Genomic DNA, 23502 nt, shown 5'->3' with positions numbered 1-23502 from the left:
CTAAAACAAACAGAAACATTAAGTTAAATTCTTGAACAAACAAGTTATTCAAAGAGAGAAGGGAGGAAGAACAACATTTGCCAAGGACCTGGTATGTGCCAAGCACTGGGTGCTTCGATGACTCATCTCCCCGATACCCGCTGAGGAGGACAAAGAGATGAAGTATGGACCCAGAGGGCTGAGGAACTCGCCCAAGCCTGCAAGGTTAGTGAGGATAAGAGCAGAAAGGTAATCCCAGGTTTATCTGGATCCAAAGCCCATACTTTTACCTTCTCTGACAGTTTTAGATATTACCCTCCATTAGACCAACTGGGTTGTCAGTGTTCATGGTTTTGGAGAACTCCTCATTAAATACAGGAAAATGGAAGCAGAGAGTTACCCATAAAATGTGAAAGAAGGTTTAGGGATAAATGCAAGAAAATATACCCATGATGTAGTAAATGTATGCAATGTATTAACTAGAAAGGTTTATCAGGCTGAAAATAGACTAATGAAGGCTTTTAATTTATAAAGACAGATCATCGGTGTGTTTTTCAAGGGAAGGTGATCCACTCCCTAACTCTTCTTAACACTTTTATAAAAGTTAAGCTCCAAAACCAGAGAAAGGTAGAGCACTAGAAGGGACGCGTCAGCCTAGCATTTCTCGGACTAGCGCCTGAAGTCTGAATCTGTCCCCTCCAAGCCCACGAGCGTCGGATGCCTGCGGAATGGGGGTGGAGGCGCCTGGATAAGGTCTTCAGGCCTTCAAGTTCACACCAGGCATTGGGTCCAGACACGTGGACACAAAGATAATGGTGTGTGTCAGTTCTGGGGTGGTTTTAGGACTTGTGATGTTAGAAAGAATGCACACATGTTAAAAGTATTACTAACTTCAGACAGAGAGTGGCTTTCTGTGAGGAAAGGCAGCATCAATAGGTGCCAAGAGTCCACACACTACAGTGGACAGATCTGTCGCTCCTCTCGGTGGCCCAGCACCTGAACCCTCTGCCCAGAATCGTGTCGGGGAGGCAGCGAAGGCAGACACCGGCGCGTGGCCTACGCTCGGACACACTCGCCTGACACGTGGAATGAAGAGCAAGGGACCCAGAGCAGTGGCCACGAGACCACGCAGCTGGGCGGCACCAGGTGGTCCGTGCCACGGCCCCCAGTGCCTGGCAGCAGCAGCACACCCTTCCGATCAGCCGTACAGCACGATCTGAGGCGTCCGTCTCGGCTGGAGACCCCACACGATTCTCCAAGCCTCCCGTGACTGTGAGCCACCCTCGAATCCTTTCAGTTCCCTCACTGAAGTCAGCCGGAGTCCGTTTCTGCTGCTTCCAGGGAAGAACCTGACGAGATCTCCGCAGGGCAGGAGAGGGGGCACGAGGGAACCACGACAGAGGGCCCACACTTGGTTTCAACAGCACAGTAACAGGGGGTTACACAAATCTGAGGTACAACCCGCTAATGCCACACGTTTCTTCACTGTACCACGATGTACTGGTCACTAATTCTTCTCTCCTCACTACACGAAGACGCCTCCTTCTGCTTCTTCCAGCTTTCCAGTTCCTGGCCCAGCACTGAGCACACAGCAGGGGCCCCGGCATCAGCAACCCAACTACTCTGGAAATTTAAAGTCCCAACAACCTGTCAAACGATACCCTTTCCTGGGAATACACACTACGTGTAAATCAAAATCTCCCTCAAAACATCTACAAGCCCAAGAAAAAATTAACCATACGATTATTTAGAAATGTGCTCTAGGCTAAAACCTCAACTCTAAGTGGTGAAACTGGATTACAAACAATTTTTTACACAATTTCAAAAAGTTCCCGGTTATTGTTCCTTAATAAGAGTTCCTCTCTTCAGTTCTTCCTTTTCTAAAGAGACAGAAAAAAAAGAGCCAACTCTCCTCAAATGCACAGTGACCACGACCGCACGCGCACACCCCAAGAAATGGAGACTGTGAAGGGAGGCAGGATCATTCTCGGCCTGGAAATCAATCTGATTCTCTTTTATGTCGGTAAGATTCTTTCTTTTCTCCTCCATTTTATCTAATCAATCACTATTCCTCACCTAATGCATTTATATTTTAAGCCCCTACAGATTAATTTTTCAATGTCTAATGCTATGGAAATGGTCTTTTTTCCCAAGACAAATAGTGTAATAAAAGAATAGCTGAGGAAGTTTCAGATTAACCTTGAAAATTCCCTTTGATGCTTTAAAGAAGAGCACCTCACCAAACAAAGGGTTGAAAATGTCCTTAAAATCGCGTGTGCTAGTCACAACAATGTCGTATCTGTACGGCAAATGCGCACTGCACAGGATAGGCACTACACAGTACTTACTGAATATTTTCAAAGAATAAGGTGTCTGAAAAGCCAGATTGCGGTAAATTAAAAAGTACCTGTCATTTAAAAAAAAAAAAAAAAAGCTGCCATGGCTCCTTCCATAGAGCATAACCGTCCCATAATAGATATATTTTTTAAATTCTGCTTATACTTTTTTCCTCTATGAAGGAGAAAGTGGTTCTAATAACCCATCTCATCATAGTTGTAATAAAGCTAATAATCTCAGAGTTGCTCACAAAGTCTGTGTCATAGGACAGGGAAGGTAGCAAAAGCTCTTAAAATTGTTTTTTTCTCATCTGTAAAGAAATATATCAAAATGTTAACAATGGTTATTTTGAGCACAAGGACTATGAGTGATTTCAGTAATATTCTGATTTTTTTTCCTAATCCATATAAATGACTTTCATAAACTATTTTCATTAGTATTATTTTAAAAAAGAATCCTTATTTTTTAAAGATCTACTCTGACAGATATGAAGACAGACTATCTGAGATTTACCCAAAAATCATGTGGGAGTGAAGGAGCAGGTTGGGGGGGTGAAGGAGCAGGTTGGGGGGGTGAAGGAGCAGGCGCGGGGAGAGGCGAGACAAGACTGCGGCAACACGCAGCAGGGAGTTCACCGTGCTAGCCGACAGCACATGCTTGAAATTCTCCATGTGATCAAGTGTCACAAATCAGTTTTCTATTTATTTTCCAGCCTGGATCACAGTAAAGTGATTTTTTTAAGAGGGGGGTGGGGGAGGGACTGAGGGAGAGAGAGAATCGAGAGTCAGACGCTTAACCAACTGAGCCACCCAGGTGCCCCTAAAGTGATCTTTCTTTTATTCCCTCCACCAAGAAGATAAACTTTCAGCCATTGCAGAGTGTACTGCATTGGAAAAAAAAAAAAAAAAAAGAATCCTATAGGGTAAGAGAATTCTTTTTTTTTTTTTTTTTTTTTTTTAAAGATTTTATTTATTTATTTGAGAGAGAGAATGAGAGACAGAGAGCATGAGAGGGAGGAGGGTCAGAGGGAGAAGCAGACTCCCCGCCGAGCAGGGAGCCCGATGCGGGACTCGATCCCGGGACTCCAGGATCATGACCTGAGCCGAAGGCAGTCGCTTAACCAACTGAGCCACCCAGGCGCCCCAGGGTAAGAGAATTCTTAAAGAGAAATTCTTGCAGGACTAGGCTTGGTGTGACCCATTACCCAAACTTCTCTCTTTGGCGAAGAGGCTGTGTCACTGGTGCGGGGGAGGGGCAGGCGTTTCCTCACCCGTCAGCGCTCTCAAAGGAAGTCCTTGACCGCTCTTCTCCGACACTCAGAAGTCGGAAGTAAGTGGAGACATGAAACTCCAAAGTTGCAAATATTTCTTCTTCCCTGGAACATTAGTTCTCCAAAATTTTTAAAAGTCAGCTTCCCTTTTAAGACTATCTGAAAAAGGACTTCAGACTGAGATGCTGTTGGTTAACTGTTAGATCTTGGCAGGCCCAACTCCATTTGAAATCCCCAATATATACTGATCATTATAACTTGCAAAGTGTTTGTACTTCTAATGGGGCTGCCTCTGAGTAGGAGACATGAGGCTGTATTTACCAGACTTAGGAGTGAGTCCAATCCCTCACCTGCAGACGAGTGAGGAGCCTGCTGGTCTTTCTCCAGGTGACCTTACCCTCTCCTCTGGTCTATATTTATCAGGTCATTAAAACACTAAAGTGATCTTTCTTTGATTCCCTCCACCAAGGAGGGAGGAGAAATTCTCCCAGCTCATCTCAGATCGTACATATACTAAAATTAAAACATGGGGAGAATATATCTGCATCACAAATGCCATGATTCTAATTTTAATTTATCTTCTAGTTCTGGATGAAGACTAAGAAAACCATTAAGTCAAAAAACAAAACACAAAAATCTTGTCTGAAATTCAAGCATCAGACCACTTGGATTACTTTTCAATTTCATTTAGAGTAACAAAAGACAAACTCAGACAAATAAGACCATTTGGAACACATTCCAAAGAAGGCTCCTCACTCGTCTGCAGGTGAGGGATTGGACTCACTCCTAAGTCTGGTAAATACAGCCTCATGTCTCCTACTCAGAGGCAGCCCCATTAGAAGTAGAAACACATGACCAGGCAGAAGTCAAACTAAAAACTTGCATAAATTCCAATTTGTCTCAACCAATACTATTTTACGTAGACCCTCCCTTACCCCAAAAAGGGTTTAGGGCAGATCTTCCCATCTATAAACCTCAGAGTGGCTTTCCACCTCACGGGCCTGGGATTAGAAGGCCAAGGTGGGGACCCAGGCGGCATAATCTGGATGAAGCATTCGGCAGAGAGAGCGCTGGACGAGGTGTCTAGTCCCGGGCCTGCCAACGCCCGCGGAGACACCCGCTGAGATACCCATGATTATCCCTCAAACGGGCACGTGACACCATGGGAACAGGAGAAGTGGAGACAGGCGCGGCAGCAGAACTAGCTGCCTTTTATTAAATTCTTATCAAGGCTTAGCCAACTAAGTACTCCTTATGCACTTAAACCTCCCACTAACTCCTTGAGCTGCATATACTATCCCCACTTTGCTCCAGACCACAAAGCTAGGATCTGAACTCAAGTCTGTGCTCTTTATCACAACACTGTTCACCAAACGAGACAGAAGCTAGCAGGGACTACAAAGCAGGGTGCTGGTGCAGGGGAGAAATCAAATCTGCTCACTGTGGCATGGCTAACTCATTAGGTCTCGGCTTGGTAACCAAATCTGCTGGAGGCTAAGCCACGGCTGTATTTCCCCAGGTGTGCACCTTGTCTTTTATGTGTCCTATAGGGACAACCAGGCTTACAAAGGAGTAATTGTGAATTGCCATGAATTCCTAGCAATCCCAACCCTCACAAGGCCAAAGAAAAAGAAAATCCCTTCACTCCTGTGCTCGGTCAGCAGCGACACCTGCATGAGGTCACCGCCCTGACCACAACGCTCCTGGGAGCCCGGGGTACAGATGGGACAGCATGCTTAGCGATCAAGGGAAAGCTGATAAGGTCACCAAGAGTCAACCTGGGGTCCCCCAATTCCTGACTCCAGATCTGCTGCCACCTCTGCCCGCAACGCTGACTCTACTGGGACCTCTCTGTCCTCAAGTAACCAGACCTCATAGCCGACAGCAGGGTAAGGTCAGCGAGCGCGAGGGGTTAGGAAAAGTGAGGACCACTGCTGTCTTATTAGTACAGTCTTGTTTGTGCTGAGGAAGCGGTAAGGAAAAGAAAGGACTCTGGAGTTCCCTAGCCCCCAAATGTCAGGAAAACAGAAGCACAGGCAAAGGGAAGTGAGAAGCCCCCTAAACATGGCTCATGCACTTCCTCCCACAGGTGCGACACGTGAGTGTATGGTCTTTGTCCATCAACCGCCTTACCTCGAAGTAGCCCACACTCAAGGGGCCGCGACCATTCGGTGTTCCTTCTCCCACACGGGGTGCCCTTCAGAGCAACCACAAAGCCTATGGTTTCGCTACGGTGCGGACCAGCCCGAGAACCTATGCGTGGATGGCTGCACCGGGGATGCAGGCAAATTCACAGTGAAGGAAGTCCTCACAGAAAGAGCAGTCTCCCTCACTGTAAACAGGGTGGCTCTGAATGACAGCGCCATCTACATCTGTGGAATCGTCTTTCCCAGTTCAAAGGAACCAGGAGCTAAGCGGACCGGAGAAGGGACCATACTGGTGGTAAGAGGTCAGTCAGCTGAGGCTTTGCTCAGCCCTTTGAATGTATTACGTTACTTATATGCAGAGATGAAGGGACAGATGTGCTAACTCAACCCTAGCCAGTGAAGGGCGTGATCTGACACAAGCTGACAGGACACTGAAGCACTACTCCAGTCCCATCTCCCAGCCTCCACAGACACAAAGTCAGGGCTGTCTCTCTGTGACCAGACGCTACTAGCGCAGGCTGGCCAGCAGGTCCTCCTTTTGTGAATGATAGTGACTGGTAATGTGCCAAGTCCAAAGGGAAACTTGGGATGATTAGCGAGCAGCTTGTTCGGGAACTGGGCTGGCATTGCACTATCTAGAACAAAGCAGAAGTGACCAATAAATTGGACCTGCGGGGGAAAAAAAAGGCAGTATGGAGAATAAACACAAATTTGAGGAGAAGCCACTGGGGGACCTCTGACCCCACCCATTCTACACGGACAGAAAAACAGAAAGAGATCGGTGTGACACTGACTTCTTGAGATTTGCTAAAACCTATGACAATTTCCTCATTCAAGTGAGGGTCTTGAACCCAGTTACATCCTATAAATCAAAAAATTGAGAAATTTCAGGAAAAAAGCTTCACACAATTCTGGGGGAAAGAAGAGAAGGGAAATAGTCCTTGACTTTTTTGGATCTCTTCCGTTAAAAAGGACTCTGGTACGATGAGCACTGAAATCATTAAAACATTAACTCAAAATCAACCAGCCCTACCATTTTAAAATAGGACTTTAGGGACCCGAGATCATCCTGTATTATAATTCCTGCTTTTAATTACTAGGGGTGTTCTAATGGGCTTTTGGTATCCCAATGTCATTTAACCTTAGTTTATTCTCACCCATAAGATAAATTATAAATGAGTTAATACATATAAAGCACTTTTGATGATGCCTGGCTTATAGCAAGTATGCTTAAATAAATGTCAGCTAAAGATATTAAAACAAATATACAACAACTTTGGAGACCTGTATTAGTCTTCTATAAAAAACGTTAGCCAAAACCAAAAATAGTTTGTAAAGAGATGAAAGGTCTCAAGACTGCAAGTTCATGTGAAGACAGATTCTTCTCTAAGAGCAGAAATGGAAGTATTACTAAAACAGACACAGCAATTTCCTGCCTCTTCTACAGAACTCCTAATTTAGCACTTGAAACTTTTTAAAAAAATTTTACAGATATGGTTAATTTGTTACAAAAATGTATGCTGTACAAACTGAGTTCACAGGATGAGCATCTATGGGATATTTCGTTGAAAAGTACAAGTTGTTCAGATAATTACAAATCTAATTGTATTTTGTGCCTCAAATAATCAGGTAATAGAAGACATGGCATGTTGCTCTATCCCCACCCAGAGCATGGGACACTTCCTACAAGGAGGGAGAAATTCAGAATGTGAAAATGGATTCAATAATTCTACTTCCAAAACTTTATTAGAAAGAAGGGGCACGTGTAACAATGCCTGCCGTTTAAAGGTGTAGTAAGCCCTACGATCCTCCACATATGGCCTTCTCAGATCCTTGGACAGACTGCACTATTCAGTTGTTTATACGAAACAGGTCAAGGTTACAAATGTCAGCATTCACAAATACATGGCAAAAATATCTTAACTCCACGAACAGACTGTTGGTGACCCTTGTACGTCATTTCTATCAAAAGAAATTTTAAATGTCCTTGAACAAACTGTCCTAAAATGTTTATCTAACTTCAAATAATGTGTTATATAAAAAGTGATTCTGAGCATTATAAGTAATTAATTGAATTTAAAATTTTTTTAGTTTTCAAAATGAGTAACAATTTTGGTATAACATATTTAAAGAACTGATGAACTGCTTTTAATTCTATCACCTGCTTGAGGGTCTTCTGAATCAAGAGACCCTGAATAATGTTTAAAGAAGAGCCAAGGGGCGCCTGGGTGGCTCAGACAGTTAAGCGTCTGCCTTTGGCTCAGGTCATGATCCCAGGGTCCTGGGATCGAGCCCCACATCGGGCTCTCTGCTCAGCAGGGGAGTCTGCTTCTCCCACTCCCACTGCCCTTGCTCCTGTACTCTCTCTCCCTCATTCTGTCTCTCAAATAAATAAATAAAATCTTAAAAAAAAAGAAGAGCCAAGCAGAGCAGTTCATGTTTCGCCTCTAACACTTGTAGCTCCAGTTATACTTTATGTATGTATTTGCAATAATATGTTTCAATAGTGACTGTGGCTCTTCCTGTTTTTGTAATTAACAAAGAAATGAAGGAACCACACAGCCTCCTGATAGCTGTTGTATCACTGCTCTCTATCTACATTATTGGTGCACTCGTGATCTTCGTAATCCTTTCCAAAGTAAGTCAAATTTCCTTGCACTAGATGTCCCTATAGCCTTGAATATTATCGTAAGGAAATGATTTCCATCTCTCCACATGTGAGCCTCAGAAATTGCTCACCTAATTAACATCCTCCTGTACATTTGCAGGAAACACCACCTGCAGGAACAGTCTATGGAAGTGTAAATTCTCATCACTAAAATTATTACTAATCAGAGTACAAAACTTGCAATGGTTTCTCTTTAAAACCAGTAATATGAGAATAAGAAATCCTTCTTTATAACTATCTTATTTGCGATCTTTCCGCTGGGAAGCATTACTGTTATCTATAAAAGACCTAAGAACAGCCTTTAAGAGCAAAAAGGGGTTAACAAAGAGACTAGAAGCTGCCTTAAAATATTTTTAAAAGGCCTAAAGTTTTTGAGAAGGAATATCTTCTGGCTGTTCATAGGCTATAAGAGGGGGTACATATATGCTATATTAGGATCACAACAAAGCCTATAGTCAACATCAATAGGAATTGTTATTTTATTAATATAATAAAAGCATCTCAGGAATTACATAGAAATTAACTCTAACTGTATATCATTTAAATGTTAAGTTAGTTTAATCTTAATATGGTACAAAGTCTGCCACAACTGTTTTGAGTGCATAAAATGTCTCATAAGACTTTCCTTTTCTTCTTTACAGTCAAAATCTAACTCTTTAAGAAACAAAGAAACAGAAGATTCACAAAAGGTACAGACCAACGCTTGTAAAATACCTTTCAAACGGTGGCTGGTTGTAATTATTTCAAACCCAAAATAATGAAAAAATTACAGAGAATATCATGGTAACTTTCAACCACAGAAACCATTTCTTATTACTGAGAACTCAAGGATAATCTCAAGTGGTAAACTATGATTTAAATGTGATCATTCTCAACCATAAACCCTACCTAACATACTCAAAATACAAGAGTTAATGGTCAGTGTAGATGTGCTGGGGGTTGGGTGTGTGGGGGGGGGGGGCGGTAGTGGTTCTGACTGGTGGCAGTAAAGAAAGACAAAGCTAAGATGATGTGCAATAATCATCCCTTCTAGTCCTAAGAGAGACAGGAATTTTTTCTCATTTGTGTTTACAGAAGAAGAGTGCCCGACGTATTTTTCAGGAAATTGCTCAGGAACTATATAGTAAGAGACAGGTGGAAACAAGACAACAACCTGTGAGTGTAAAATATCAAAGAGATGTAATGCAGATATAAAGCATGTGTGAAAAAGCTAAGCCACCAGCAAGCCATCAATAATCATGTTTTCCTATAGAGGAATATGAAAGAGGACTTTCACATAGAATACATTTTTATATAGAACCTGTTTTGATAAATACATAACAAAGGACATCTGATACAATATTAAATAGAGACCAGGTTGACATCTTAGTGACGTGGAATCTTTCAGAAACACACTGGGTATAGGCAATGTTTTCAATTCAGACAAGGATGCTTTTGTGGATTAAAAGATCCTTGCATGCATGCAGTAGCGGGCAGTAAGTAAATGCTGCAAACAACTGTGGGTCAAATTATACAGAAAACATCACTTATTGCTAACAAGGCAGAAATAAATTCACATTAGAAAAGAGCTAATGAAAATAAAAATCAAGTATTTCTTCAGTCTGCGGTTACAGTGGCAGGAAGAATGCATTCATATTATCTGTGAGATATCTGACAGTGTCTCTTTAAAGTCCTCTATAACAGGTTTTTCAAACAAGATGCTGTTTTAGTGCTAGTGGAACAGATACTCAGTTTCCAGGGTGCACAATCAGGCCACTCAGATTTAAATTAAAATGTATACTATAATATAATGAATTAATACACAACTAAGGATTTTTTTTCTTAAACAGCTGCCAAGAGGGCAAATGTAACAAGGGTCTGATATGAGGTGTTGTGTTTTTTTTTAATACAACTTTTAAAAAGGATTTTCATCCAGGAGAGAGTGTGGTCTAAGTAGTCATTTCATACTTCAGTGTGTATACAAATACATAAAGAAATGGTCTAATCACCTAAGATATCACTCTGAATAATTATGAATGCCTGTTCACTCTTTCCTTACTGAGGCCGGAGCATCTTTTTCTGCAAACAGACAATGATAAGTGTCCTGAAGACAAGTCTAGAAGTAAGTACTGTTATGTAAACCAGGACTCTCCCAACAGCATCTCAAAATCTCAAATTTCCGGTCAGCAAATCCCAGACTGGAAAACACTACAGGCCAAATTATCCTGTTGCTTCTACAACAATATGGACAACAAAAATGCAATTGAAGGGAATCTTAATATATTTAATAAAATATAATAAAGAATGAAAAAATGCTAAAAAAAAAGAAAGAAAAGAAAATTAATTTTCAGTTCCACATCTTACTCTAAATATAGGAAGAATAGTAACTGGACCTTTAAGATTACTGGCGGCTCCTTGGGGACACAGAATGCAAGAGGGCACAGGAGGGCATACTAGTTTAAATGTTGCTTGCAGTGGGACATCATCAGTTACACAACCTTAAATATGGCTTGTTATTTACTCTTGCAGGAGAAAGGCAACACTTAACGAAAATAGAAGAGCACTTTCCAACTATGAAAGACCATAGAAATGTTTTAATTTTCAATTAAGTCACTGAAAGTCCAAATCCAGAAGTTATGACAGTGTTATCGGACATACGCCCATCAGGGCTTTAAAAAGCCAATCAAAGGTAAATGGAAAAGGAAGGATGCCACACTACAAGGAAACTATCACTAAAAGTAATTACCCGAAATACTAAAATCCTACAAAATACAACTGAAAAATACTTCCTAACTTGCCAGGAGAATTCTGAGTAGTCTAACATTTAAAAAATTTCCATTTTCCTAACATATATCCTATATTTGTGTCATTTGACATACGAGGTATGTGAGGACTCCTACCCTGAAGATTAGAAGTCACACCCCATGCTTCTGTCTGCTTCTGTCTTGAGTGGAAGAATTGTCTTTATGGTTGTGGAAGTGATGGGCCACTGAGACTAAGATGGGAGGGAGGGGAAAAAGGAAGGGAAGTGCCAAAATTTGAGTTTAAAAAAAAAGGGGGGGGAAGAAGAAAAGAAAAACCATCTTGCAAAGTACCCTGGAGCAAACACTGTTCTCCTGGTATTGCCACTGGGTAACAGTAGAGTGCACATTTTCCTGCCTGCATATGCAAAATGACTTACCTCATGCTACCAACAAAAAGTGAAAATAGACTAAGAATATGATAGCTAAAATATAGAAGCTCCGACGCGGGAGGTTAAACAGAAAACCTCAGAACCTCAGAACACAGAAGCCTCAGCCAACTCTAGATGTCACTGTTGGGCCAAATAACAGCACCAGGGAAGCAGTGGGCAAGACACGTGTTTGCCTGTGCCTTTGCAATATATTTTTAACTGATTTAGGAGGGGAGTATCAGATAAGGGGTGGGGTCCAGCAAAGATGTTTATGGAATCATTACTATGTCACTGAGAAAACACAGTATGGATTGTTCTTTGAAAGCTACCTCATTGTAAAAATCTATTTAAAGTACCCACAAGTGTGCATTCGTTATTAAAAATGAATTATAACCTATTTTTATTTCATTAAAGTGTTTCTTTTAAAATGGTATTAAATGAGGTGAATTCTATTTTTAAAACCCAGAATTTTAAAATATTTTAAGATCCCTATGAAAATGTTTTGCAAGGATGACCTGAATCAGTGGTCTCCAACACGTGTTATCACATGTGCCAGGAAGAAATGGCAAGAGGAGAGAGGGGGGAGCGTGTGTTTGTGTGTATGTGTGTGTGAGCGCCTATGTGGTGCATCTGTGTGTGCTGGGTACAGTGTGTGTGTGTACATGTATGTGTGTAAATTAAACAACTGGCATACAAAGTCGTAGAAATAGAAATGTTAATGTTTTCTTCCTATAACCCAAAATAAACGGTCTTGTGTTCTCCTGGGTGTATAGCCCTACTTTGAGACTGCTGGCTTGGATGAAATAAATGAATTTCTAAGCTAGATGGCAAAAAAAGGGTAAGCACTAACTATCCAGGTAAATAGAATGTGTTAGATTAGATCATTTACTTTTCATTTCTGGGAGTCATTACATTTTGGTACTCCCAGGGCTGAAAATACACTGTTCTTTGTGTAACTTAACTAGCAGACAAAATCCCTAAGATAAATTAGTATTTGATTTAGAATAAGCCTTACCCAATGCAACAAGGACTGTGTTTCCAAGATTGCTGTTCAAGCTGAAATTGGGATATACTCTCCTTTGGGAAAGTAGTTACATTCCCTTACATCATATATATCAGTTATTGATGTATATATTAATATTCATTCTTTCATTCATCCATCTAGCCAACAACATCTACTGGGTACTAGACTATTATCCAGTCAAGGGCCTTTCTTTCATGCCACCCTTGGGCCACACTGACCTTGTCCTTCCCTAATCCCACCTTGTTCACACTCTTCATGCTTTTGCATATGCTGTTCCCTCTGCCTGGTAAAATGCTTCTCAGGTACAAACATAGCTCAACTGTCACCTCCTACATGAAACCTTCCATAACCTCCCCTAGCAGTTAATGGGTCTTTCATTCTCTAAAGCCATAGTACTTTGTCATATTTCTTATCAGACTATCCTGCCACTGTCTGCTTACATCTATCTTCTGTATGATTCTCTAAATATCTTAAGACTAGAAGCAGGTTTGTCATTATCTTTGTATTTCCACTGCCTAGTGTTGCCTGGTCAAAACTAGGCACTCCAATGCATTTATATGAATACAAATGAACACTGTTTCTATAGAAAAATATTTTTTCAGCATGTCAACTGAGATATGAAGCACACTTCACTCCCTAGCCATCGACCCTCACCCCTCACTGTACGCAGAATCCCTGGCAGTATTAATTTTCCTACTAGCTGAGCATCCAGAATTTTCACTGGAAAAAATTAAGCTATAGCTTTCTGTTTAGAGTTTCCCATGACAATGAGAAGAGAATAATACTGAAACTACTCCCAACAAGAGGGAAACAACAAAGACGTGGTTCTAGTGTCTTCACACCCTACCCTCTAGACAAGAGCACTTAAACCACATACCGAAAGATGTTAGCAGGATTTTCAGAATAAGTAATTTCTTTTTCTCTGCTACATAAGACCTGAGTGAATCGGAGACCCCTGGCTCACAGGCACAGGGTGAAGATTCTGGGGGGACAAGTCACATAAACCAATGGAGAGTGTACATTTGGAGACAAAGTTGCGATGCCTAATGAAGTCATCAAATTATGATGATTACTGTGAAAAGAGTGAAGTCTCAAACAGACCTGAAGGACACTGAGAAATATTTCAAACTGAAGGACTGTGAACAAATAGGATCAATAAAGCCACAAACAAAAACGAAGTAACAGGACAGAATGGGATGACCTATATCTAACGCGTATTAAATATCAACACTGAGACAGACACGGTAGGGCATTCTCCTATACATTAGATTCTTTAATACTCAGGACAAACCTTGAGGTAAGGATTAGCCCCACTCTTAGAGATGAAACACTAACCTTAACAAGAGGCCCACGTTTCAAACAGGGCCAGCCCTCAAAGCCCAAGCTCTTTCCATGCAATAGTCCTATCAGAGTCTTGCTTATTTCTATTTAGACTTATGGGAGTTTTAAGACTTAATATGCCTAATTTAACCAGAACAATGACCCTAGAAGAAAGTAAGGAAGTTGCCAAAGTCTACCTCTCAACAGGCACAGGTCTCGCTGGTTTCCCAGGTGAATTCTACCAAACTTTCCAAGAACAGAGAGCCACATGCAATTTAAATTGTTCCAGCGCATGGAGAAAAAAATTCCAAATTATTTTTTACAAAGCCAGCAGAACACTGATACCAAAACATAACGAAGATAACATCCTCCAAATAAAGATCAGATATAAATCAATTATTATTCATTAATATTTTGCTAATATATTTATTCAGAATTTTTGTAAATACACTCTAGCAATGCGTTACAAGAAGACTATCCCATCTAAGCCCAGAAATGCAAGGGTGGATACACAGTATACAAGTACTATTAATTTAACAAGTCAAAGGAGAAAAAACAGAATGACTATCTCCACAGATATTGAATATACAGGTAACAAAATTCAACAGCGATTCCTGACTTTGTAAGCTCTTAATGAAACAAGATTTAAAAGAATATGTATTTCAAGCCAAACAACAGCAATCTCAAGCCAAAAGACAGCATCATATTTAAAGTAGAAATATTCTCATTAAAGTAAAAAACAGGACAAAAATGCCTACCATTTTTAAAAACATTTTCTGGAATTAACTACCAATTCACTTGGGCAAAAAAAGTTTAAATATGAAAAGTAAGTAGCAAAACCATTTGCAGATCAAGGAAACACAAGAGAATCAATACAGAAGCTACTAGAGACAATAAAACAATTAAAAAATATAAATGATTACAAAATTAGTATATACTCAAAAAATCAATTGCTTGGGTATGTACACCTACCATTCATTCTAAAATATGATGAAAGAGCCGTCTGCAACAACATGGATGAAACTGGAGGACATTATGCTAAGTGAAACAAGCCAGACACAGAAAGATAAACACTGCATGATCTCACTCATAGGTGGAATCTAAACAAGTCAAACTCGTAGAACCAGACTGTAGAGTGGTGACTGCCTGGGGCTGGAGGGTGGGGAAAATAGGGAGACATTGGTCAAAGGGCACAAACTTCCAGTGACGAATAAGTTCTGGGGATCTAATGTACAGTATGATGACTACATTTAATAATACTATACTGTATACCTGAAGGTTACTAAAAGAATAGATCTTACTTAAGTGTTATATCACACACAAAAAAGAGTAACTATGTGAGGTGGATGCATTCATTAGATTGTAGTAATAACTTCACAACGTATACGTACATTAATCATCACGCTGTGCACCTTAAATACATATAATTTTTGTCAATTTCCCAAAAGCTGGGAAAAAGTTTGAAAGTTAAAAAAATGATAGAAGAAAATTTTCTATTTAACAATATCCCACCCACAAACACACCACTAGAATAAATCAAAAAAAAACTGCGTAGGACCTTTATGAAGAAAATTTTGTTACTAAAGATAAAGAATTGAATAAAATGAAAGGCACATCCTATTCTTAGCTAGGAAGACTCAATATTCCCTAAATTAATCTATAAATTAACTAGTGCTAAACCAGTGCTACAGTTGATCCGTTAAATAAAATAAGCCAACAAAAATCTGCAAAGGAACTGCGAGAAGGGGGCTGGTGCTCTGACATGAAAATGTATGCTAAGTTACAGTAATGAAAACAGTTTGGTATTGGCACACACGGAAGGATGAATCTTAATAAAACCAAACCCATTCGGGACTTCAGTATATGATAAAGGTAGCATTTCAAAGCACTGCGGAAAAGATGATTATTCCATAAACGGGGTTAAGATCCCAGGCTAGCTATCTGGAAAACTGTCTTTCACAAACACTTCCACCTCTAGAAATGGATCACACAGATAACCTTAGACCTAACTTCCTTCAGGTTTTTGTTTTTATATATTTTTTAAGATTTTATGTATTTGACAGAGAGCTTGTGCTCTCTCTCGTTTGCTCTGTCTCAAATAATAAAATCTTTAAAAAATAAATAAAAAATAAAAATAAAATTACAGCACCCAAACCCAACCCCCAATTCCAGATGCCCCTTTCTTGCTTTTATAGTTCATTTTCTCTGTAACATTTATCACCAACAGCATGCCATTCGTTTCCTGTCTTCCTCACTAGAAATAAGCTCCATGAGGGCAAGACTATCTGCGTGTTTTCCACTTGCTATATCTCCAGCACCTAGGCACTCAGTAAATACTTTTTTAAATGAATGAAGATAATCCGTCGCATAAGAGTACCAATTCCCTTCCACATTCATTGCAAGCCCAGCTCAACAGTGTAAATATGCTCAGGGCAGAGGGCTCCCTCCAGACCCAGAGAGTGCACCATGTCTGTCCCAGACCCCTCACCAGTTGCTGGCTGGGTAGGAACATGTGCCCCTATCCTTGACAATGGGCCCTAAAGTGATGGGGAGATTTCTGGGGAAGGTTTCCCTCACTAATGAAAAAAAAAAAATGATGTTTGGGGAAGAATCGTCCTCTCTTTTCAAGATTTTTTTTCCGGGGGCGGGGGGGCTAGGGGGGCACAGAGGGAATGGGAAAGAGAGAACCTTAAGCAGGCTCCACACACAGCGCAGAGCCCGACGTGGGGCTCCAACCTTGAGATCATGACCTGAGTGGAAATCAAGAGTCAGATGCTTAACTGACTGAGCCACCCTTCTGCCCCTCTCTCTTTTCAAGATTTTGTCATGCCTACACATGACGTTTGGCACTACATTAGCTGTTTTGTAATTCTAAGAGGAATGCCAATACACTGAAGATGGAGAAAAGAAAGCAAGCTCTGAACTTCAACAGAACAGCTGTATAACAGAATTAACCCAACCACAGAATCGCTATCCTAAAATAAACTCTTAATTTTTAAAAGCAACTTTTAGTTGTTCCTTGTTTCTTTTTTAAGATTTATTTGTGTGTGTGTGTGAGAGAGAGAGAGAGAGAGAGAGACCACGGGGGGGGGGGGGGGGGGGGGTGCCCGGGGGCAGAGAGAGAGGGAGAAAGTCTTAGGCAGACTCCACACTGGTAGGAGCCCAACATGAGCCAAAACCAAGTGTTGGCCGGCCACCCAGCACCCAGCTCCTTCTGTTTCTTAAAGCAGAAAGCAACCTAAAACATACTTACACATGTGCAAAGACCTGCCTAAGACTGTTCATTTCACTATTATTTATAAAGCAAACTGGTGATACCTAAAAGTACATAAACAGGGGCTTCATCAAGTAAAGTTATACATCCAGTGGGGTGCTGGTAAATGTTTACCAACCACCTTGGAGAGGGGAGAGGCTATTGTAGTGTTTGCCAATTTCCAAGATTTAAGTGCTCCCACCACTGACCATACAATGGTCAGTTTCAAGAACAGTCATGTTCAATGACCAGTTCACTAACTTCATGACAATGTAATAATCAGCTCTCATGAGCCAGTAAAACCAGCTCCAGCATACCACTGCTTATATCCAGATGATGATGTAGGTACATATGAGCTGATAAGGAATAATTTTCTAGATACACTTAAGTGGAAAAAGGCAACCAAAGGATTTACAATGGGATTTAACTATATAATCATTCTTTTCACGTGCACACAGAATTATATTTGCATAGACTATCTTAAGAAGAGTATTCAAGAGACCTGAACAAGACTGTGGAACTGGAATGGATGAGAAAATTTTCATGTATACCCTCCTGCTAGCAGCTTGAACTCTTTTTACCGTGAACTGCATTTTTTATAAAAATTAGTTTTAAAAAAATTAAACATTTAATGACCCCTAACCAAAACTGGGTCAATAAACCAAATAAACTGCAACTGAAATTAGAAAGAACACATTTTAAATTTTTTCCAACTTAACCTAAGTAACAAAATTGCTGTGGTGTGATTTAAAGACAAATCCAAAAACTATAAAAAAATCATTTCATCTACAATTGCTTTTTGTTAAAAACTAGACTGAGCCAAGTAGGCCAAGCACACTCCTATATTCTTAAAACAGCCCAGTATTTATGAACTCACACGGCAAGGTCACTCTGCAGTTCACAGTCCTCACACCGTGTCACATGGAAATCATCAGGATCTAATTAGTGACTTAGAGAAAGGAAGCAATAATAGAGTGCTGTGGAGCAATCTGCAAAATGTATAGGTCACTAAAGGTCACCCACAGCAACAAAGCTTCTTGTCTCAGGTTTGCTATGTGTCACGTGTCAGACTCCTTGGACTCAACAGGCAACTCTGCGCTATGTGCCCACAATCAAGGAGCTTGTTTTTAGGCCTTGTCCAGTTGGATTTCCTCTCAATTTTTAGTGTGAGCAACACAAGGAAATAAAATTCATGGTTAGATTGATGTTTCTTCCCCTGCTCTTCCACCTCCTGCTATGCCAGGAAATAGCACTCAAATTCTATCATGTGGTTGCCCAACAGGACACAGGAAACTGGGACCTTACAACCTGATGACTAGTGATTGCAATACAGAGATGGAGCGGAGACTTAATTACACAGTGAACAGCACTGAAAAAAGGTCAGGTTGCTGAATTATCAAGGACATTTACGCCAGGCACGGTGGCGCGTGCCTGTAGTCCCAGCTACTCGGAAGGCTGAGGCAGGAGGATCGCGTGAGCCCAGGAGTTCTGGGCTGTAGTGCGCTATGCCAATCGGGTGTCCGCACTAAGTTCGGCATCAATATGGTGACCTCCTGGGAGCGGGGGACCACCAGGTTGCCTAAGGAGGGGTGAACCGGCCCAGGTCAGAAACGGAGCAGGTCAAAACTCCCGTGCTGATCAAGGACACTTACTAGGGTTTTCACTGTAGTGTACACACACACACACACACACACACACACACACACTTAAAGCAATGTTTTCTTTACCATGACAAGTGATTCTACACCAGGAATGTAAAAATGGAGAAGTCAGATGGGGGAGGGACTATCAGGTCTACCTGCACTCTTTCCCACTCTCCTATGTCTAAAGAATTCTCCATTTCCCCCATCATCAACATAAATCTAAAGTCATTTGGTCAATGTTAAAGCAAGCATTTAATCTGAAGGGACTATGACCTGAGGGGGAAAAATAAGGAGAAAAAGAAATGAAGGAGCAAGTGAGTGGCAATGATTTACATTGGATTTCCATGGTGATAAGCAAACATGAGCATTATTCCCTAAGACAGATTTTCACAGATATTTGATAACTACAACGCTTGCAAAATAGTAATGGATTTCTTAAAAATGTCTGCAAGCTCTTGGAGCTTTTGAATCCAAGGCTGAACTAGGCAGTAAAATGGGAAAACTAAAGATTTTAAAATATTAACATGTATTACTTACATAATAAATAATTTTTGTATTACTGCACATTAACTTATGAAAATGCAAAGGAGACGCTTAAAGTTGAAACTTTCAACATGACCTGAAATGCAAACCGTGTTAGCTAAAACCATGATTTAACGTGGCTACAACCAGGTCACAGTAAATATGAAGTCCTATGAAATCAAACTATTTCTTTTAATATATTCTTCATTCAGTATTGTTGAAGAGCAAGACTATGCAATCACAAAACCAAATGTCACACAAAGAAATGATACATGCTGGAACACAAATGGTCTTCAGAAGGGTAAAAAAGATAATAGCATTTATCATTTTGAGAGTCTGGAACAAGAGATGTAACGTACAAATCAGCTATGACATTCAGCAATATATACAGGTAAATTAAAAGGCATCACTTTGTTCTTGACTCAGCTTATAAGCTAATAAACAAATGGTTTAGGCTCGATTTCAGAGCAGAAAATATGGACACATTTCAGGTTTTCAATTTCAAGCGGGCAGACCCAGCTGAGTATTCACTATTACCACTGCAAAGGGAGTACCAGAATTCTACAAAATCCTCATTAAGATGAGCACTAACCAAGGTGATATTTTACATGAGTTAACCATATTCCTTCAAATTCTAGGCTATTCTAGGAAAACAGAATCACAAACACTAATAAATCTCTATGCTGGGTAAGAGGCGACCTGACCACACTTACCGTTTTCCACATAGGGATGAAAGGGTAAAACCAGGGCGAGGATGACCCTGCCTCTAGTTGGCTCCAAGACACTTCTGATATCTTTTAACAAAGTCAGGGGCTGATCACAGCGGTCCAGCAAATTCAAGCAGCTGATGACATCATACTGGAACCCTGTATTCTGCCATTCGTTTATACCAAGCACTCTGAAAACATCAGAAAGAACCTGATTGATACAAACCCGCTTAAAGACATCTTTAAGAATAACTGACATGCCAGTAGAGGCTCTAACTTTATCTTCTAAATCAAAGTAAATGCAAGATCATTCACTTATCATTTATATTTGCAGTAATAAAATGGCCAGGCAAAGAAAAACAGCAACCCTATTCCTTTAAATTTAGCATTTCACCTATTTCCGAATCTAAAAACATACACTTCCTTTATAAGAACTAATCATGTTTAATACCATATGAAGATATAAAGTGATAAAAATGATTATAACTAGGCCACCAAATTCCTTTTTTTTTTTTACCTAAAAACATTTCATTCATTTAAAACTACCTCTTTTCAACTTTAAGCAAAATACAAGAAGTCACCTTTTCTTTTAGTAACTCAACTAGTTGCTGAGATCCAGGGAACTGTGAGTTAGTAATTCTAAGCTTAGAAATCAAGGTTAGTAGGGACGCCTGGGTGGCTCAGTCAGTCGAGCATCAAACTCTTGGTTTTGGCTCAGGTCGTGATCTCATGAGCCATGATCACATGAGTCGTGATCTGATGGGTCACAGGATCGAGCTCTACATCAGGCTCTGTGCTCAGCCACAGGGTGGGGGATCTGCTTGAAGGATTCTCTCCCTCTGCCTCTCCCCGCCCCGCCCTCCCTCTCTTTCTGAAATGGATAAATAAATCTTTTGAAATAGGCCATCAAATTCTTGAACATCAAACGAACAAAAAACCCTACTTTCTACATCCATTGGAATTTAATCATAAAATACATCAGATATTCATGTTTTCTACTCCTGGGGTCCCTCCTATTTTTAAGAATGGATGGGGGTGGTATAAGATAATTTCCATTCTATGGCCTTTTGAGCACACCTCTGTTCCCAGGAGACAGATGCCATCTCAGAATCTTCATATCTGAATAACTACATAGAAAACGATAAAGCACAGGACATCCTATTAAAACTTACATGTAAGGGAAAAGCACAGTTAACACACCACTCTCAGCTCTCAGTCTCCCGATCTCACCCTCCCTCTCTCTCTCAGAACATTTCTAAGTCCTTTACAATGTTTTATCCACCGAGAGAAGGAATTCTCTTATCAAGAGTCTTTGTTAGCCACACGATTAAGGCAATTCTGTACATTACTCACTCCTGCTTGGTTATGACAATCAGAATGTGGCATGTGAGGCATGTTACGATGCGGGGGAGGGGGAAGGAAACAGGAGAAAGGATCTTTGGTAAACAAGTCTCTGATAATGCTAAGCAGATACAGCACAGTTATCTTAGAAAATTCAAAAAGTATAATGAGGGCTGTTTTAGAAAACTCATTAGCATAGTGATATTTGAGAGCATTTTCGAATAGTAGAATAAAAGGAGCACAAACCACTCAGCTGCATCTTCTTTTCAGTCTAGATTTTTTTTTTTTAAGATTTTATTTATTTATTTGACAGAGAGAGCACAAGCAGGCAGAGTAGCAGGTAGAGGGAGAGGGAGAAGCAGGCTCCCCACCGAGCAAGGAGCCTGACGCGGGGCTCAATCCCAGGACACTGGGATCATGACCTGAGCCAAAGGCAGACGCTTAACCAACTGAGCCACCCAGGCACCCCTAGATTTTTTTTTTTTTTAAATAACCAAAGCCTCCGGGGGCACCTGGGTGGCTCAGTCGTTAAGCATCTGCCTTCAGCTCAGGTCATGATCCCAGGGTCCTGGGATCGAGCCCTGCTTAGGGCTCCCTGCTCAGCGGGAAGCCTGCTTCTCCCTCTCCCGCTCCCCCTGCTTGTGTTCCCTCTCTTGCTGTATGTCTCTCTGTCAAATAAATAAATAAAATCTTAAAAAAATAAAAATAAAAATAAAAATAATAAAAATAACCAAAGCCTCCTCCAAAACAACACTCTAACAAACTTCAAGGGACTAGTCAGGTTCCCTTGTTGCTTGAATTGAGTGGGGCATTAGGGCTCCAAACTCACTTTGTTGTACTGAACTTGTAACTGCAATGATGATTTTATTTATTTATTTTTAAAGATCTTATTTATTTGACAGAGAGAGACACAGTGAGAGAAGGAACACAAGCAGGGGCAGAGGGAGAGGGAGAAGCAGGCCTCCCGCTGAGCAGGGAACTCCATGCAGGGCTCGATCCCAGAACCCTGGGATCATGACCCGAGCCAAAGGCAGACACCTAACATCTGAGCCACCCAGGCACCCCATGCAGTGATGATTTTAGAAACTAGATGTAGCTCATTCAAACTATAAAGATCCTACTTTTGGGATACAAATACTATCAATTCCCATTTTATTTTTTATTATTTATTTATTTAAAGATTTTTATTTATTTGACAGAGACAGAGAGAGAACATAAGCAGGGGGGAGCAGGAGAGGGAGAAACAGGCTCCTGGCTGAGCAAGGAGCCCGATGCGGGGCTCAATCCCAGGACCCCAGGATCATGACCTGATCTGAAGGCAGTCACTTAACCAACTCAGCCACCCAGGCGCCCCTCAATTCCCATTTTAAAAACCGAGATGAACCATTAAAAAGGACTATTCATATATTAATACCTTAGTCAAACAGCCTATTTAAATTCATAAATTGCAAAAACAAATTATATACTTGATTTAAAACAAAACAAAAAGTCTTAGGCCCATCTATAAGGAAGCAGAAGCCAAGCATTATCACCATGTTTTAATCTAGAATAATCTCACAAAATCCATCTCTGAATTACCTGCAGATTTTGAAAGAAAAGACATGCTCCTAACAGAAAATTAAGGCTTTAACACAGGGACAGTGACAGCTACATGTTTAGAAGCCCAACTTCATCTTTACTTCTGTTTGGTGATTTTTCACTTATAAACTCAGTTCCACCAACGAAGACAAATGTATTGGCTCCACTCAAACTGCATGTTAGCCCAGGAATAAGACACATGGTGAAGACTTCCTCATGAGAACAGTGGAAGAAGTGACTTGTCCAAATCACACTGCAAGTCACCCGCAGAGTAAAACTGACAACTGGGAAACTCTCCTAGTGCATGCGCTATTCAGGTCAATGAACCCGCTCTCCCCAGATAAGGTGAGAAAGAGCCTGACAATGGGTCTGTGAATGAATGCCATCAGGGTGGTGGGTCGAGAGTGAAGAGCAGTCTCCAACATCTTTTCATTAAAAAGAGAAAATAAAGAGGATGTTAACATGAGAAACAGAATTCTTAACTACAGTATTTTCTTTTCAAGAAAGATCCCAAACCTCCAGATAATGGATTAAAGTCAGGCATCTTTCAAATTTACATTAA

At 40.7% G+C, this 23502-nt stretch overlaps 2 protein-coding genes across 7 annotated transcripts in view; one reads left to right on the top strand and one right to left on the bottom strand.

Annotated features, from left to right (window-relative positions):
• METTL9 (methyltransferase like 9) overlaps window positions 1-23502 on the bottom strand; it is a 47202-nt gene that overhangs the window by 707 nt on the left and 22993 nt on the right. For all 3 annotated transcript variants that reach the window (XM_032396226.1, XM_032396225.1, XM_032396224.1), the window contains exon 4: window positions 20028-20212. In XM_032396226.1, the coding sequence (XP_032252117.1) occupies window positions 20028-20212 (185 nt within the window). The remainder of the gene's footprint in view (window positions 1-20027; window positions 20213-23502) is intronic.
• IGSF6 (immunoglobulin superfamily member 6) lies at window positions 7-16515 on the top strand. 4 transcript variants are annotated; one of them, XM_032396228.1, is made up of 7 exons: window positions 7-2002; window positions 5676-6035; window positions 8277-8371; window positions 9043-9090; window positions 9476-9556; window positions 10444-10502; window positions 10910-16515. In XM_032396228.1, the coding sequence occupies exons 1-6, from the start codon at window positions 1897-1899 to the stop codon at window positions 10474-10476; spliced, it is 723 nt and encodes a 240-aa protein (XP_032252119.1). In that variant the 5' UTR covers window positions 7-1896; the 3' UTR covers window positions 10477-10502; window positions 10910-16515. The 4 variants fall into 4 exon arrangements, 3 of the variants coding, with proteins under 3 accessions (XP_032252119.1, XP_032252120.1, XP_032252118.1); XR_004298326.1 differs by having other exon boundaries at window positions 9476-10502; window positions 10910-10944; XM_032396229.1 differs by lacking the exon at window positions 10444-10502.

Source organism: Phoca vitulina, unplaced genomic scaffold (genome assembly GCF_004348235.1).
Source record: "Phoca vitulina isolate PV1807 unplaced genomic scaffold, GSC_HSeal_1.0 scaffold90, whole genome shotgun sequence".
Classification (NCBI taxonomy): Eukaryota; Metazoa; Chordata; class Mammalia; order Carnivora; family Phocidae; genus Phoca; species Phoca vitulina.
Note: the sequence above shows the minus strand (reverse complement) of the source record. Positions and strands in the feature narration are given on the sequence as shown.

Bases quoted from the DNA above. Each gene is read 5' to 3' on its own strand.
- IGSF6 (XM_032396227.1), top strand. From the start codon at position 1,897: ATGCACAGTGACCACGACCGCACGCGCACACCCCAAGAAATGGAGACT. The intron at 2,003-5,675 runs GTAAGATTCTTT...TTCCTCCCACAG, and splicing joins TCTGATTCTCTTTTATGTCG to GTGCGACACGTGAGTGTATG. The intron at 8,372-9,042 runs GTAAGTCAAATT...TCTTCTTTACAG, and splicing joins TCTTCGTAATCCTTTCCAAA to TCAAAATCTAACTCTTTAAG.